At 43.2% G+C, this 18,144-nt stretch overlaps 1 protein-coding gene across 2 annotated transcripts in view; it reads left to right on the plus strand.

The window, feature by feature from the left end:
- LATS2 (large tumor suppressor kinase 2) overlaps window positions 1-17,339 on the plus strand; it is a 50,955-nt gene extending 33,616 nt beyond the window's left edge. For both annotated transcript variants that reach the window (XM_061457648.1, XM_061457647.1), the window contains exons 3-8: window positions 2,236-2,368; window positions 5,909-7,446; window positions 10,205-10,787; window positions 11,402-11,584; window positions 13,834-13,940; window positions 14,685-17,339. In XM_061457648.1, coding sequence (XP_061313632.1) covers window positions 2,236-2,368; window positions 5,909-7,446; window positions 10,205-10,787; window positions 11,402-11,584; window positions 13,834-13,940; window positions 14,685-15,179 — 3,039 coding nt within the window. In that variant the 3' untranslated portion in view covers window positions 15,180-17,339. The remainder of the gene's footprint in view (window positions 1-2,235; window positions 2,369-5,908; window positions 7,447-10,204; window positions 10,788-11,401; window positions 11,585-13,833; window positions 13,941-14,684) is intronic.
- Window positions 17,340-18,144: the final 805 nt, after the last annotated feature.

Below are 18,144 nucleotides of genomic sequence, written 5' to 3' on the forward strand. Positions count from 1 at the left end.
ATTACCCTAAAAACAGCAGTGAGGTCGCAAGGTAATAGGTTACTGGTGTTTGCAGGTGACTCACAGAATCACAGAATAGTTCAGGTTGAAGGGACCACTTCAGGTCATCTAGTCCAACCTCCCTGCTCAGGCAGGGCCACCTAGAACACAATGCTCAGGATTGTGTCCAGACAGCTCTTGGAATATCTCCAAGGAAGGAGACTCCACAACCTCTGTGGCTCAGTCACCATCACAGTGAAGTTGTTCTTCCTCATGTTCAGATGGGACTTTCTATGTTTTAGTTTATACTCATTGCCTCTTGTCCTATCATAAAATCATAGAATCGTTAGGGTTGGAAAGGACCTTAAGATCATCAGGCACTACAGAGTCTGGCACCATGCTCTTGACAGCCCTCCCTTCAGATACTTGCACACATTAACCAGATTACCCTGAGCCTTCTCCTCTGTAGGCTGCACAGGCCCAGCTCCCTCAGCCTTTCCTCATATGAGGGATGCTCCAGACCCTTAATCATTCTAGTAACCCTTCACTGGACCTGCTTCAGGAGCATCATGTCTTTTTTTTGTACTGGGGAGCCCAGAACTGGACACAGCACTTCAGGTGAGGCCTCACCAGGTCTGAGAAGAGAAGGGAGAGTCACCTGCTGTCAATGTTCTTCCTAATACAGGCTAGGATACCATTAGCCTTCTTGGCCCCAGGGGCACATTACTGGCTCATGGGCAACTTGTTGTCCACTAGGATCCCCAGGCCCCTCTCCACAGCACTACTTTACAAGAGGTCAGCACCCAGCCTGTACTGGTGCAGGGGGTTATTCCTGCCCAGGTTCAGGACCCTGCCCTTGCCTTTGTTGAATTTCAAAAGGTTCCTCTCTGCCTATCTTTCCAGCCTGTCCACATCCTTCTGAATGACAGCCCATCACTCTGAGGTACCAGCCACTCCTCTCAGTTTTGTATTATCAGCAAACTTGCTGATGAGGCACTCTGTCCTTTCATCCAAGTCACTGATGAATAACTTAATACTGGACCCAGTATTGACCTTTGGGGGACACCACTAGTTACACATCCCCAACTAGACTGCACCACTGACCACAACCCTCTGAGAACTGCCATTCTGCCTCAGTCCACCTCATTGTTCACTTGTCTAGCCCTTCTTCTTGACAATGACATCCATTTCATCCAAAGTCAGTGAAGAGTCCAGTTCAAATTAGCCCTCTAATCTTCTGCCACCAAAGGTCACTTTATCTCCCGTTATATCTGTTTTATGAATTACCTCTTGGAGGTGATTATAGAAAGGTGCTTAACAACTACTTTTGACTAGGTATTGAACTTATTAATGGGTGAAGTTCAGTGAGTTGAATTCAGTGTTAAAGCTCTGGATTTCAGTTTCTCTGTCATTTCAGAAAAGACTGTGTAACCTTGTGTGGATCTTGCTTTGCAACCAGAAGCTAGAATCATTGTTGAGAGGTATTTTATATACCATGAGGTATTTTATATACCTGAGCTTTAAGTAAAAGTATAAAAAAACTGCAGGAGAACGTGACTTGCTGGCCGTAGACCAGGGGATGCTAACTGTGGTTGTGTTAGTGTAGTTTAACTACAGCATTCATATTTATTCCAATTTTAGTTTTCAGGTTGTGTGTCTGGCACCCATATTAACTTCTCAGTGATGGATGTGTGCCCAACAAAATACAGCTAAAAAGATAACAGTGTGAAATGCAGTTTGGTACGCCTGGTCGTTTTTCAAATAGAGAATGTCCCAGCTGCACAGCAGCAGTCTGTCTTCCCCAGTGACTAGTCAGCAGAAATCAGCCCTCACCTAGTTGGCTTCTTGTGGCATCTGTGAAAGGGTAAAAACTTCTATTGTGTTCAGGTGACTCAGACCCATGCTCTCAAATTCCAAAAGCTAAGTATTTTGTTTTATTTCATCCTATGTCAAACTATGCTGCCTTTTCCACATCTGATTCAAATTTTATTTTAAGGAATCTTAAAGTGCACATTACAGTTTGATGCTTCTTTAATTGCCAGAGTCTGGGTAGGTTGTGTGTTTGTTACTTTCTTCTTTTAATGTTTGAGTTGTATAAGGCATGCAGATGTTTTCAAAATATGAGTCCATTTGGCTTCAGGCAGCTGTGATCTGGTGTGAATTTGAAAATGTTTCTATAGCTGTAAGAACACTTAACTGCAATACAGTGCTTGGGGTTTGTCTCAGTGTGATTCAATACTTGTTTGCTTTATACAGGAGATGGCTGTGCGAGCACTGAAGCAGACGGGTAGCAGAAGTATTGAAGCAGCTCTGGAGTATATCAGTAAGATGAGCTACTTGGATCCTAGAAATGAACAGATAGTGCGTGTAATTAAGCAGACCTCACCAGGTAAGAATGAACTTTGTTTTTTTGCATAGTGTTCTTCTTCCTTGCAATAAGCTAGGAGGATTGTGGCTGGTGAGAAGTAGTAGATGCCAGTGTTCAGCAGGAGTAGTGTAGGAGACAGTGAAGCAAACATAGCCCTGCCAGGTGTACAACTCACCTGCTTGGCAGGAGTTGTCCATGTGCACATTGTTCAGCTTGATTCCGTTTCAGAACATTGCATTAATCAGAAAAACTTGCAGTCTAGAGGGCAAGCCTGTTAGGTCAGTGCCACTGTTCTTGCAGAAGTTGTGAAATCAAGATTTTAAAAGGAAATTATTTAGGCATAAATGGTTCAGGTCCTGTGACTTGTGAAAGCTAAAGAAAACTGAAGGGGAACGTAACCGTTCGCTCTAGGGCAGCCTTGGTTGTAGCGGTCATGAGGTGGTTGAATTCGAGATCTTCAGGACAGTGAGAAGTGCGTGCAGCAAGCTCACAGTCCTGGGCTTCAAGAGAGCAGACTTTGTCTTCTTCAGGAACCTGCTTAGTAAGGTTCCATGGGATATAGCCCTAGAGGGCAGGGGGGCCCACGACTGTGGGTTGGTGTTCAAGGATCACCTGCTGCAAGCTCAGGAATGCTGCATCCCGACTAGAAGGAAGTGCAGCAGGAGGGCCAGGAGACCTCCTTGCATGAATAAGGAGCTGCTGAGGAAACTTCGAAGGAAAATAGAAACTTATAAAAGGTGGAAGCAAGGACAGGTGGCCTGGGAAGAATACAGGGATGTTGTCCAGGAAGCTAGGGCCCAAGTTAGGAAAGCTAAGGCCCAGTTAGAATTAAACTTGGCAAGGGATGTTAAAGATAACAGGGAGGGATTCTGCAGGTACATAGCAAATAAAAGACAGACTAGGGAGAACGTGGGCCCCCTCAGGAAGCTACTAGGAGAAGTGGGTACCCTGGATTTGGAGAAGGCTGAGGTTCTGAATGACTTCTTTGCCTCTGTCTTCACTGGGAAATGCTCTGACCACACCACCCAAGTCTTGGAAGGCAGACACAGGGACTGTGAGAATGAAGACCTTGGGCCCACTGTAGGAGAGGATCTGGTTCGAGACCTTCTTAAAAACCTTGAACATGCACAAGTCCATGGGTCCTGATGAGATCCATCCGCGGGTCCTGAAGGAGCTGGCAAATGAAATTGCTAAGCCACTGCCCATTATATTTAAAAAAAATATGGCAGTCAGGTGAAGTTCCTGACAACTGGAAAAAGGGAAATATAACCCCCATTTTCAAGAAGGGGAAAATGGATGATCTGGGGAACTACAGACCAGTCAGTCTCACCTCTGTGCCTGGCAAAATCTTGGAGCAGATTCTCCTGGAAGGCATGCTAAGGCACATGAAAAACAACAAGGTGCTTGGTGACAGCCAGCATGGCTTCACTAAGGGGAAATCCTGCCTGACCAATTTGGTGGCCTTCTATGATGGGGCTACAGAACTGATGGACAGGGGGAGAGCAGTTGATGTCATCTACCTGGACTTGTGTAAAGCATTCGACACTGTCCCACATGACATCCTTGTCTCTAAATTGGAGCGACATCAATTTGATGGATGGACCACTCGGTGGATAAAGAACTGGCTGGATGGCCACACACAAAGAGTTGTGGTCAATGGCTCAATGTCCGGCTGGAGACCAGTAACGAGTGGTGTCCCTCAGGGATCGGTGTTGGGACCAGTCTTGTTCAACATCTTTGTCGGTGACATGGACAGTGGGATTGAGTGCGCCCTCAGCAAGTTTGCTGATGACACCAAGCTGTGTGGTTTGGTTGATAGGCTGGAGAGAAGGAATGCCATCCAGAGGGACCTTGACACTCTTGGGAGGTGGGGTGATGCCAACCTTATGAAGTATAACTATGAGAAGTGCAAGGTCCTACACGTGGGTCGGAGCAATCCCAGGCACAGCTACAGATTGGGCAGAGAAGAGATTCAGAGCAGCCCTGTGGAGAAGGACTTGATGAGAAAATGAACATGAGCCGGCTTCAGTGTGCACTTGCAGCCCAGAAAGCCAACCGTATCCTGGGCTGCATCAAAAGGAGTGTGACCAGCAGGTTGAAGGAGGTGATCCTGCCCCTTTACTCTGCTCTTGTGAGACCTCACTTGGAGTATTGTGTACAGTTCTGGTGTCCTCAACATAAAAAGGACATCGAACTGTTGGAACAAGTCCAGAGAAGGGCCACGAGGATGATCAGGGGACTGGAGCACCTCCTGTATGGATGCTCCATTCTTCAGGCTGAGAAATTTGGAGCTGTTCATCCTGGAGAAGAGAAGGGACGTCATGGTCGCTGCGTGCACACCTCATAGCAGCTTTCCGGTATCTGAAGCGGGCCTATAGGGATGCTGGGGCAGGATTCTTCATTAGGGACTGTAGTGACAGGACAAGGGGTAACAGGTTAAAACTTAAACAGGGAAAGTTTAGATTGGATAAGGAGAAAGTTTTTTAATGTAAGGGTGGTGAGGCGCTGGAATGGGTTGCCCATGGAATTTGTGAATGCTCCATCCCTGGCAGTGTTCAAGGCCAGGCTGGACAGAGCCTTGGGTGACATGGTTTAGTGTGATGTGTCCCTTCCCACTGCAGGGGGGTTGGAACTAGATGATCTTCCTTTCCAACCCTAACTATTCTATGATTCTATAAAAATAGTGACAGCACAGTCACCCCTTGTCTTTTTAGCGCAACCAGTGCTTTATATACCTGCAGTTTGTCCTCACTCAAAGAACTGATGAAAATTGCCGTTAACACTTCCATTGTAGGAATGCTGCTCTCTTGTCTCTGCACATTCTTCCAGCTAAGATTAACATGTTGACACCCTGAAAGATCTGACTTCCAAACAAATGGAAGATGAGTAGTAAATATGAGAGGATATTTTGAATCCAACATATTGAAAAGAATACAGGACAAACTGTATGCAGCCTTTGCTGTAAAAGAAGGAGAGGGAAACGGATTTTTGAGGAGAACAGTGGAACAGAAAGATGTAGACAGATCTCCAGTGTGAGAAGTGAGCTCACTGTACAGAAGATGTGCCCTATGTGATGCTCTAGTAGCTTGCAGTAGTGTTGACTTTTAAGTTTTATTGAGAGTACTACTGGGAGGTTTTTTTCCCTTGTTGGTGCTGTACTTAACCCCCTGCTCTGTAGCTTCCTCCTGTCTGTGAGCAATGACTGGTGATACTGGTCCAGCTTTACAAACCAAGCTGTAGTGTGATCCGATGATTCCATAGTTCAGGAATTTGTGCTTCTATTTTTGTGATTTGATAGGACTCCCTGATGATTCCTGGCATGAGCAGTGCTGTGGGCCAGTAGCTCATTATCAATAATAATACTTGGCACCTGTAACTTTAAATGTTCAGAGTGCTTAATTTACATTTTGGAAGGTGTTTTTATAATACATACTCCCTACGCAGTGTGCCTGCGCTTGTGTGTGTGTGTGTGTCTGTATGTATGTATAGATGGGTGAGTAATGGAAAGTAATTGGTTCACCTGAACTGTTTCCTAACATTCTTCTGTGTTCTTTTGTAAAGGAAAGGGTATTGTGCCAAATAATGTAACCCGCAGGCCAAGCTTTGAAGGATCAAACGAGTCTTTTCCGTCCTACCATCAGATCAGTAATGCAGCCTATGAAGGGACAGGCTTTGGAGCAGAAGGTGCAAATATGCTTACTGAAGTTCCGAGGCCATACATGGACTATTTAATCTCTGCTTCACAGTCTACAGCTATGAATGCTCCTGTACAGCGACCCTCTGGAGTAGGCACTCACAGCACACCAACAAGCCATCAGCAGAAAACATACCCTTCAAATATTGAACCTTCTGTGATGAATTATCCAGTAGCTAATCACAGTAGTCAAGCATTGCAGCTACAGGCATCCCATGGCTCCAATACCCAACATTACAGTAGGCAGCACATGATGGTGCAGGGGGAACCTATGGGGTATGGTGTTCAGCGGAGTCCATCCTTCCAAAACAAGATGCAGCAGGAGGGAGGATACGCCAATCTCCCAAATAAAGGGGCAGTTGTTCAGAATAATTCTGGTCATGCGTTTCAGCAGGCACCAGCAACCTTGTATATGTCACATTCTCATCACAAACAGACAAGTCCTTCTTCTCATCAAATGCATGTGATATCCAGAGGTCCAGCCTTTGCCAATGATTTTTCAGACAGTCCACCACAAAATCTATTAACTCCATCTAGAAATAGCCTAAACATGGACCTCTATGACATGAATAATCCTCAAGTTCAGCAGTGGCAAGCAGCAACACCATCACGCCGAGATTCTTTACAAAATCCAGGAATAGAAACATCTCCACGGCAGCATGTATCCTTCAGACCTGATGCCACAATGCCAAGCAGAGCAAACTCTTTCAACAACCACCAGCAACAGCCGCAAGTGACAGTGTCTATAAGACAGGTTCCTCCAGGAAAACCTGATCCTTCAATTACGTCTCCAAATACGATCACAACAGTCACATCTGCTCATATTCTTCAGCCAGTGAAGAGCATGCGAGTGATGAGACCTGAGCCTCAGACTGCAGTGGGACCTTCCCACCCTGCTTGGTTACCTGCACAGGCAGCGGCTGTGGATGGCTTGGAGATCATTGAGCAGCATGTGCCACCTGTTGGAGCACCTAATGCCTATCAGCTAGACATAGATTATGGTAACCAGGAGCTGCGATGTCCACCACCACCATATCCGAAACACTTGTTACTTCCTGGTGGCTCTGAGCAATTTGATGTCAACTGCTTATGCATAGGCGTAGAGCAGACTCTCCGTGTAGTCCCCAATTCAATGTGCAATAAGGTTGAGGAGAACAGTGAGCGAAATGATAAAAGCTGCAAGAACACCAAAGCTGAAAAGCCAAGTAAGGACAAAAAGCAGATTCAGACATCTCCAGTGCCTGTGCGAAAAAATGGCAAAGATGAGGAAAAGCGAGAATCCCGAATAAAGAGCTACTCACCATTTGCCTTCAAGTTCTACATGGAGCAACATGTAGAAAATGTCATAAAGACCTACCAGCAGAAAATTAACAGAAGATTGCAGTTGGAGCAAGAAATGGCTAAAGTAATTCTTGTTTTGTTATGATAAAAGCTAATGTGGTCACGTTGATTATTACCATTTTTAATTAGTCAAAAAATTATAAAGGCACTGGAAGTAGCGTAGGTATCCAGCACCTCCCTATACCAGGCTGTTTTCACTTAAAAGCATGGGTGCAGGTCTGGGAGGCTGTTTGAAAAACTTGAGATGTGAAAAAGTGTATCTTCATACCATAAAGTAAAATAAAGCAAAACCTCCCATACTAGGAGAGTGTTAGGCTTGCTTAGGCAAGACCTCAGAAACCAGGCTGGAGCTGGGATAACTGGCAGTACTTTGGGAGCTTTTGCAAAACTCTGAAAAAGGTTTTCCCTTTGCCTCAATTCTTCCTCCCTGTTCCATGATCGCCTCTCATTCACCAAAGCCTGGTTCAATGTGGTAGGATATTCACTGTGCCATATTTTCAGATGAATGTGTAATACTTGCCTGGAAGTTGTCAGTTAAACCCGCATAAGTAATAATATCGTGCAAGTAATTGTATCTCAGCCAGTTTGACCTGATCTTGGGACCCTTGTTGGAACTTGTTCTAGAAGCAGGTTCTCTGGGAGGCGATCTCTGGGAGGTGAGAGAGCATGTTTCACACCTCATTGTAGTGCTCAAACCTAAGGAGATTCACTGGCAGGGCTGCTGAATAGAAAGCTGCCAAGTTCTGATGCTTGTTCTGGCAGGTTTGGTTTTAATTTTTAGAAGTGGAAGAGTTTTGTTTTTTTTCCAGACGTGACAAGAATATGACGAGTCTACTTCTGTATTGAAGGATAAATTCTAAGAAAAACTATTAACTTTTATTATTTATGCATAATGGATAATAATTAACTACTTGATCTTCTGCAGCACAGTCAGTTTCCAGAGTCAATTAGTTTGGTGCTCATGTTGCTCCAGAAAACTTGGCAGTTTGTTTGTTGAGTTAAAATAGAAGAAATGTGCTTCTAAAAATCACTTGAAAGGCTGGCATTTTAGTGACAGGTAATAGTCTGTCCTCACTGCAAGTACAGATTGTGTTGTGTTGCTTGGATTTAGGGGATGTTTTCCTGAGATTGAGACAGGGGATGATCTTTAGAGAAGTAAAGCAGCAAATAATTGTGCTTGTTCTTCTCTTCCTGACTCTTTGCCTTTCCCTCACTTCATATCCCAGAGATAATTCAGCTCTAAACAAAAGTAACTCTTTCCCCTAGCAACCTCATCACTGGCTGGAATAATGCACACAGGAGATTTTGGCTATCTGAATATTGCATTATTCTAGAACGAACCAGGAACACAACACACTAATTATTTTACCTTAAAACAATAAATGCTTCCTTTATTAAGGATTGATGTACTTGCCTTACTTTTTAAAAACAAGATTATTTGTTTGATTTGGCTGTGCCTGCAGTCTGAAAATTCATCCTACCTGTTCTGCAAGTTTCTGCAGACCTCCTCCATCCTTAATTCATACAGATTGCATTTTTATATGGCAGGCATCTCATTGCATAGGCTAACTGCCCACATTCATCTTTAAAGACCTAGACTACAGATGTGAAATTATATCACTCTGAGCAGCAGTATGGTGTACAGTTGGGTCTCTAGCCTGCTCGTCAGTCCACTTCCCTCCACCGTCCTCCCCATTGCGCCTTCTCACCAGGCACTACTCTTCCTCTCAGAGTGGTTCAGTTGATGCCATTTAATTCAGGGGTTTGGAAATGGGCTATGCAGAATGAAAGGGGCATGCTGCAGAGGAGGAAATTTTAGAAGATCCTGGAGTTCAGCCCCAGGGGCTTCTGCTGGTGGAGGCCACTGGTGGCTTTCAGGAGGAAGCAGGCACTAAAGTTGGCAGTGTGCAGGCTCTGTCTTGAAGAGTGGGGAAAGTCTGGTTGGACACTGCTGCTTCTCCCTTTTTCAGGAGCTCTCTCCCTGCAGCCATGTGAAATGTTACTTGCAGTTACTTGGAGTCTTTTGAGGGACTGGAGGAAGACAAGCCAGCTTTTTTACAGCTTAGGTCCAGAGGGGAAATAATACATTTTAGGGGGAAATAACACTAGTGGATACCCAGCTGCTCTGGGCTGCAGTGGCTGAGAGGAGGAGAGATCAGACCTGAGGGTTATGTGCACATATTTTGGGAGGGAATAAAGGGAAATTTATAGAACAGATGGTCAGAAGATCTACAGACCTTGAGATTGGAGCCTGCATATGGCAGAGGAAGAAAAACAGTTTCTAAGGAAGATGCTTTCCACGGCACTTGGGAATGTGTAGGTCAGAATCAGCTTCTTAATTACAACATAGAAACCAGCAGTCAAACAGCAGTCAAGGTAGGAACTGTTAATGGGAGGTGTCCTGGAGAACCATTCATGGACAAAGCAGACTGCTGCATCTAGCTGTAAGTTTCAGTTTTAAGTTAAGCTGTACTGCAGAGCACACACATATGGTGAAGTGCAGTGGCAAAGTGCACACTTGAAAGGTGTAAACGAAATCCCATGATCAGGTTTGTTGTGTTAAATTCTCTTCTCTGACAGTATTGCCCTATGCCTCTTTGTTCGGTCAAATGAGAAAGGCAGACAATTCTCAGACACAGCAAATTCAGGTGACAAGCTGGGGGCAGTGAATTCTCAGACAGACAAGAGAGTGTATCTCTTATGAATACATCTTTTCTGGTTATTAAGTTGTCTAAGAAATGCATTTTGGGAATGCTTGTTTATTGTTATCTTGCTATGAATGTAACAGTACTAGCCCTTGTGGTTTGCTTTCCTTTGTAAAGGCTGGCCTTTGTGAAGCAGAACAGGAGCAAATGAGGAAAATTCTCTACCAGAAGGAGTCCAACTACAATAGACTTAAAAGGGCCAAAATGGACAAATCTATGTTTGTGAAAATCAAGACTCTGGGTATTGGTGCATTTGGAGAGGTTTGTCTGGCCTGCAAAGTGGATACCCATGCCCTGTATGCCATGAAGACTCTGCGAAAGAAAGATGTGCTCAACCGGAACCAGGTGGCTCATGTCAAAGCAGAGAGGGACATACTTGCTGAGGCAGACAACGAATGGGTGGTTAAACTCTATTATTCCTTCCAAGATAAAGATAACTTGTACTTTGTGATGGACTACATCCCTGGTGGGGATATGATGAGTCTACTGATTCGGATGGAGGTCTTTCCAGAGCGTCTGGCTAGATTTTATATTGCAGAGCTCACTTTGGCTATAGAGAGTGTGCACAAGATGGGATTTATTCATCGAGATATCAAGCCCGACAACATTCTGATAGACCTTGATGGGCATATCAAACTGACTGACTTTGGACTGTGTACTGGATTCAGGTGGACTCACAATTCAAAATACTATCAGAAAGGTAGTGTTCGTAGTCTTCATTTGTGATAGTATTTTGCATTATTTACTTGGAAACAGACACTCACCTCTTGGCAGAAATGCCATCTCAGAAGCCAGAGGTGTGTGTATGTTGACAATATGGTGTTTCTGTCTCTCTCTGACTCATTCAGTTAGTTTGTTTCCAGTTGTTTGTTTCCAATAATGTTCAAATCCCTATCAGTAATGTGGCTGACCACTGCATTAGCAGCAGTTTTTCAGTTTGTACTTGTTTAGGGGGTGTGTCTTTTGATGGTGAAAAAATTTAATCATATATTTGAACTAGTCCAAGCACCTCCTGTATGTGCCATTGAGGAGTATGAGCATCTGTTGGCAAAAAGGCCATAAACAATTGGTATAGTTAACCTAAATATATTCCATTGTTCGGTATTTCCCATTTGTTTCCTTGCACTGAGACAGAGACGTTTGGCTGGTTATGGAAAACCAGTTGCAAAGGGGAGGGCAAAAGGAAATGCCTTGGGTTTAAATTCTAAATGCTGTTCTTCAGTGAGAGTAGAAGATAGCACAAGTAGATAAATGCTTTTCTCTGTGTGTTGTGTTTTATGACCATGAATGTAAATTTTCTCTCCCGTTTCAAAGGGAGCCATATCAGGCAAGACAGCATGGAGCCCAGTGATCTTTGGGATGATGTGTCCAATTGTAGATGTGGAGATAGGCTGAAGACATTGGAACAAAGAGCTAAGAAGCAGCATCAGAGATGTCTAGCCCACTCATTAGTTGGAACTCCTAATTATATTGCTCCTGAAGTCCTGCTTCGTAAAGGTAGGTAACCTGTATTTATCTCCTGTTTAAGTGAACATTGATGCTTTGAAATACTTTTGAGTTTTGGCCTTAAATAATTGTTTTGCTTTGGAAGGTTGTCATTCTGAATGCCGCAGACACTCAGATTAAGGAGAGCAATTTCTCTACATGATACACTGTTCAGCATCACATCGCTGACATTGATGGTGGTCATACTTTGTGTGTCTGAGACTGTTGGCTATCTGTATGGAACAGTGATGATCACTGCAGTAAGGAGATCAGATGTTCAAAGTTGTCTGCAAGCCAGATCCTAAATCTGATCTTTCTCAAGTTGAGAGATTGGACCCTACATTATCTGATGGCACAAATCTCCAGTCTTTTTCAGAAATCTCAATCATAGACCTTATTTGTCCTGTCACAGCAATCAAGTGATTGAAACTGGTGCTCTGCTTGGAACTTGCTCAGAAAGTCATCAGTGGCTGGCTTCTGTTTCTAGAGCCAGGCTGTGTCTTTCAGCAGCTTTTCAAACTCATGGTGTTACCTCCAGTGAACCTAGGGGGGACATCAGTCACTAAGTCTTGGGGTTATTCTTGGGGTCCAGTTTGTGCTGTGTAGTGATGTAGTTGTGCGACAGGGCATGAAGAAACATTCTTTCTAATTGTATGATTTCACCATTCACTTTCATTGGGAATAAGCTTATTCCAAAAGATTCCCAGACAACAGTATTAGATCTTTACTGACAGCAGTAGAGTTCAGGTCAGCAAGCAGAAGTGAATTCATGATGAAGGAGCATTGGCTGTCCTTTAGTTTTAGGTCACAAGTTGTTTGCCTGAGAAAAGGCAGAAATCTGTGCTCTATGTTTGGCATATTTTGTATGTTAGGCATGCTAAGGCACATGAAAAACAGCAAGGTGGTTGGTGACAGCCAGCATGGCTTCACTAAGGGGAAATCCTGCCTGACCAATTTGGTGGCCTTCTATGATGGGGCTGCGGAACTGATGGACAGGGGTAGAGCAGTTGATGTCATCTACCTGTACATTTGCAAAGCATCCAACACTGTCCCACACGACATCCTTGTCTCTAAATTGGAGAGACATTAATTTGATGGATGGACCACTCGGTGGATAAAGAACTGGCTGGATGGCTGCATGCAAAGAGTTGTGGTCAATGGCTCAATGTCCAGCTGGAGACCAGTAACGAGTGGTGTCCCTCAGGGATTGGTGATGGGACCGGTCTTGTTCAACATCTTTGTTGCTGACATGGACAGTGGGATTGAGTGCACCCTCAGCAAGTTTGCCGATGACACCAAGCTGTGTGGTTCGGTTGATACACTGGAGGGAAGGAATGCCATCCAGAGGGACCTTGACACGCTTGTGAGGTGGGCTTATGCCAACCTCATGAAGTTTAACCATGCCAAGTGCAAGGTCCTACACCTGGGTCGGAGCAATCCCAGGCACAGCTACAGGTTGGGCAGAGAAGAGATTCAGAGCAGCCCTGCAGAGAAGGACTTGGGGGTTTTGGTCAATGAGAAAATGAACATGAACCAGCTTCAGTGTGCGCTTGCAGCCCAGAAAGCCAACCGTATCCTGGGCTGCATCAAAAGGAGCGTGACCAGCAGGTCGAAGGAGGTGATCCTGCCCCTTTACTCTGCTCTTATGAGACCTCACCTGGAGTATTGTGTGCAGTTCTGGTGTCCTCAACATAAAAAGGACATGGAACTGTTGGAACAAGTCCAGAGAAGGGCCACGAGGATTATCAGGGGACTGGAGCACCTCCCGTATGAAGACAGGCTGAGAAAGTTGGGGCTGTTCATCCTGGAGAAGAGAAGGCTGCATGGAGACCTCATAGCAGCCTTCCAGTATCTGAAGGGGTGCTATAGGGATGTTGGGGATGGACTATTCACTAGGGACTGCAGTGACAGGTCAAGGGGTAATGGGTTAAAGCTTATACAGGGGAAGTTTAGCTTGGATATAAGGAAGAAGTTCTTTATTGTGAGGGTGGTGAGGCACTGGAATGGGTTGCCCAGGGAATTTGAGAATGCTCCATCCCTGGTGGTGTTCAAGGCCAGGTTGGACAAAGCCTTGGGTGGCATGGTTTAGCGTGGGGTGTCCCTGCCCATGGCAGGGCGTTTGGAACTAGATGATCTTAAGGTCCTTTCCAACCTTAACTATTCTATGATCCTATGATTCTGTGTTTTGACACTTAATTTCAAGTGGCTCTATACACATTCTCCCTGGTTGGTGGAGGACAACCTTTTGACTTGCTTTTCAGGATACACTCAGCTCTGTGACTGGTGGAGTGTTGGTGTCATCCTCTTTGAGATGTTAGTGGGACAGCCACCTTTCCTGGCTCCCACACCCACAGAAACGCAGCTGAAGGTGAGTTGAAGCAAAATTCCAGTATATGTGGCAGCAAAATCTTAGACTTTACCCTTTGCCATGCACAGACCTATTCCTTTTTGTTTTACTAGAGAATGGAGTAGTGATTACAAAAGCCTGGTTTTAAGTAGTTTCATGCAGGCACAAATCCTTTCAAAATCGATGAAGATACTGAGTATCAAATTACAATTGATTTGTCCAGCTGCATGGATAGTTGTTAGTTTTATGAGACTTAGCACGATTCTGATTTCTTGAGCATGAGTTCATCCATCTAAATTCCTTAGAGTGCCTGTCAGATTGGAGTGAGCTGATGTGCCAGTGGTAATTACAGTTGGCAATTTAATTATTTCAAAGTCAAGCAGTGAGTTTGTTATTAGAAAGAATGTGTCTCATGACCCCTTTTTCTGGTTTACATTTTGGAGACAAAACGAAGTAATTTCTTTGAATGCATTCCGTGAAGTCATGTGTATACTGAACATGTTCTCAAATCTAGCTGTGGAGTATTCAGGAAGGAATTTGCCTTTTCTAAAACTGGAATTGCTCATTTTGTCTGCTATTTGACAATGTTTCTTCATTCATTAAAATAATCAGTCAATGCAGTCCAGTCACAGGGTTCCTGAACCTCTAATGTGGAGACTGTGAGCTGATTTAAGTTACGTGTCTACTTCTGTACAGTTAATGTTGTCAAGCAGAAGGATTCTGTTTCCAGGATTAAAAGTTATTTAATACCTTTCTTAACTCCAGGTGATAAACTGGGAAAGCACACTGCACATTCCCTCACAGATCAAGCTAAGCCCTGAGGCAACTGATCTCATCACAAAGCTCTGCTGTGCTGCTGAGGACAGGCTTGGAAGAAATGGAGCAGATGATATTAAGGCCCATGCTTTCTTTCACTCTATGGACTTCTCTACCGATATCCGTAGGCAGCCAGCTCCCTATGTTCCAAAGATCAGCCATCCAATGGACACTTCCAATTTTGATCCAGTTGAAGAAGAAAGTCCTTGGAGCAATGCTAGTGGTGACAGCACCAGGACATGGGATCCACTAGCCTCTTCCAATAGCAAACACACAGAACATGCTTTTTACGAGTTTACTTTCCGAAGGTTCTTCGATGATAACGGGTATCCATTCAGGTATCCCAAACCTTCTGGAATGGAACTTGGCCAGTCTGAGAAACCTGATGCAGAAGACAAAGGTGTGGTGGATCAGACTGGAGCTTGTCAGCCTGTATATGTGTAAATTATTGTATAGAATACTTCAGGTAAGACTAATCTCAAATCCAGTAGGGCCTTTAACTGATCCTTTAGGAGCTGATCCTGCAGTGCTTGTGAAGATGTAATTTCAGCTGAAGCTGGAGGCATCCTCGGGAGTCAGAAGCTTGCAGGGCCAGGTCCTAAAAATGGCACTCTTGAAAGTTCGGGTCAGTTTTACTGTATATAACTTTGTTGGTAATTACACTTGAAATCCTGGTCTTCACCAAAACCTGCAAGGCCAGCAGTCTTGTCATTTCTAGGCCTGCTTTTCTTTGAGGTCAGCGCTCCCCTACTCAAATTAACATTTGCAGACTTCCGCAACTGTCAGCATTGTTTTTTAAATGAATAAAGAGCACTTATATTTTGTTTATAGCAGGGTTTTTTTTCCTACTAAATTATAGGGATTAACTTTGACAAATCATGCTGCTGTTCTTCTTTTCTACATTTTTATTTTATCCATAGCACTTATTATTTCACATTTAGGAAGATGCATAAAGCTGAAGAACATGTGATGAAAGGTTTCTGTGCAATAATGTAAGGCAGAAAAAAAAAAGAAGAAAAAAGAAAAAAAAAATTGCTCTCTCATTTTCTAAATTTACTGATGCCATTGTATTCGCACCGTGATTTTTGTTTATGGTATGTATTTTCCACATTTCAAAATTGTGACATAACCTGAAAGCTGCTTTATTTCCTTCTGCTTATTGGAGTGTAATAGAAAGTGTGAGCAAGTGACAATTTGGGTGTGATTTCATTGTCTAGTGTGTGAAGAATGTTGCATGAGCCGTGTTTTTTCTGTTTGAAATGGCCTTTTCTTGCCATTCACAGGCAGGTCCTGTGGATCCATTTTTACTAAGGGTCTAAAATTAGACCATTTTAAGCTGTGTGTTGATAATGTATTGTGTGGATGGTTTCCTCTTATGATTGTATCCAATACTAATTTTGTAAAACAGATTGCAAAGGTTATAACTGAATAGTGATTTTGTGGTCTGATGTAGTAGATTGTTTTAGTAACAATGTATCATTGGCATATGTTTCCCCACAAAGGATCAATAGCAACACCCTTATTACAAAGCTGATTTGTGGCAACAGTTTAGATCAGGCTGGCTTAGATCATGTAGTGTCCAGCACAGTGTTCACTGTTTGATAGCAGCAGCAACACAGAGCACCAGTACTAAAAAAGTGTAGCTCAACGTCTTCAAGACAGAATGTCCAACGCTGTGTTCCCGTAACACATCGATATCCCAAGTGCAGTGAGGCTGATGTTGACTGTGTGCAGCTCCATGGATATCTGTAGAACTGCAGGTATGTGGCTTTTCTGGACATCACATCCATACAGGTGATTGGCTGGTATCTGTTTAGGATCCCAATGTTTTAGGCACTGACAACTGAAAGTGTTGGCATTGTTCATAGGTCATTCTGTTGTGTAGAGGTAAAAATGTTGCTGTGATGGAGCACAGTAGTCCTTCATTTCTGGCAAATTATAGGCATACTTTGAAATATCAGTTCTTAACTATGTTAAAATATGCATTTTTCTTATATGTATAAGTGAGAATTATTCAAGGTGATATCAGAATACTAAAGATAATTAAGCCATACATATTTGCATATATATTATATATAACTAAATAAGTAAACACACACAAAAGTCCTTAATTCAGGTTAGTGTAACAGTCCTATTTAAAGTGATTGAAGTAATAACATTTGAGGAAAACACTCCTTTAATGTGTTTTTGCTTTATTTTATTTTTAAATCTGAAGCGTCATTATTTTTTCCATATGTTATTCCACATATTATTCCTTAATGTGTTAGCATATCCTATCTCCTATCCATTGTTTAGATATCTAAGCAACAACATATAAATTCATCAGCCTAAACTAAACAAAAATGATTGTGTATTTGTTTACATTTGTATGAAAGGAATGTTCTGAGGTATGCAGTGCTTGTGTTGTGACAGTTCATGTAAGATTCAGTATTATGGCTTTTTTATATAGTAATGCCATTTTTTGTTATTTACAGCTATCTGACATTCTTTCATGTGGTAGGTTCTTTCTCAGGAACTCAATTTAACTGTTATTTATTGATATATCATTGCCTTTGAAAGCTTCTACTGGCACAATTTATTAAAAATCTGAATCAAAAGCTAAAATATGTGATGTGTTCTTGAAAAGGATGATTTCTGCCTTACATAAACCTTAAATTCAGGTTTATAGCAGAATCTTTAATGGGTTTATGTTTGTGATGTTAGTCTTGGGTTTGAGCTGCAAACATGAGATCCAAATCTCACCTCTCCTGCAGCATTTGGTGTGAGATCTCTGCGTACCTTAAGGCAATTTCTCTTGTCCTCATGGCCCTTTGGAGCAAGGGGCAGGATTCTAGGGTAAAACTGTCTTTGGTGTGAGGTCAGCAGAGGGCACGAGATTCAACCCATGCTCTGCAGTGGTGGCTCTGCCAGGGCAGCTACAACCTGTGTGCTTCCCCCTTGGGCTGCTGCCTCTGCTGTATTTTTAAAACATGTATAATTCACCTGCAAATACAGAATCTTTGCAGCTAAGCAAAACAAGACAAACTGGCCCAGAAGGAAACAGGTGCTTCCATGGTGAATACATTACTCATTTAAAATCTATGCTGTGGGGAACAGAAGCCAACTCCCATTTTGCCTGAAGAACTCATTTGAAAAACAAATCCTTCAAGCTGCTCAGGCGCTGTCTCAGGAAGGCTCACGTCCTTTGCAGACGTGATTCCAGGGATAAACAGGAACTTTGAGTAAACTTTATGAAACCTGGACAAGTAAACAATATATCATATACTGGGACTGGCTTGAAGCGTTCTTGGTTCTGCTGAACTTCCTACAAAAAGCATCTTCAGATCTTCTTTTAAGAAGTTACATCAATTCAGTGTTTGTATAAGAAAAATCTTCCTTTAAAAAAGCAACGATCAAAAAACTCCTGACT

Source organism: Pezoporus flaviventris, unplaced genomic scaffold, assembly GCF_033815535.1.
Source record: "Pezoporus flaviventris isolate CSIRO_AGI_PZ_B2104156 unplaced genomic scaffold, CSIRO_AGI_Pfla_v1 ptg000025l, whole genome shotgun sequence".
In the NCBI taxonomy this organism is placed as follows: Eukaryota; Metazoa; Chordata; class Aves; order Psittaciformes; family Psittacidae; genus Pezoporus; species Pezoporus flaviventris.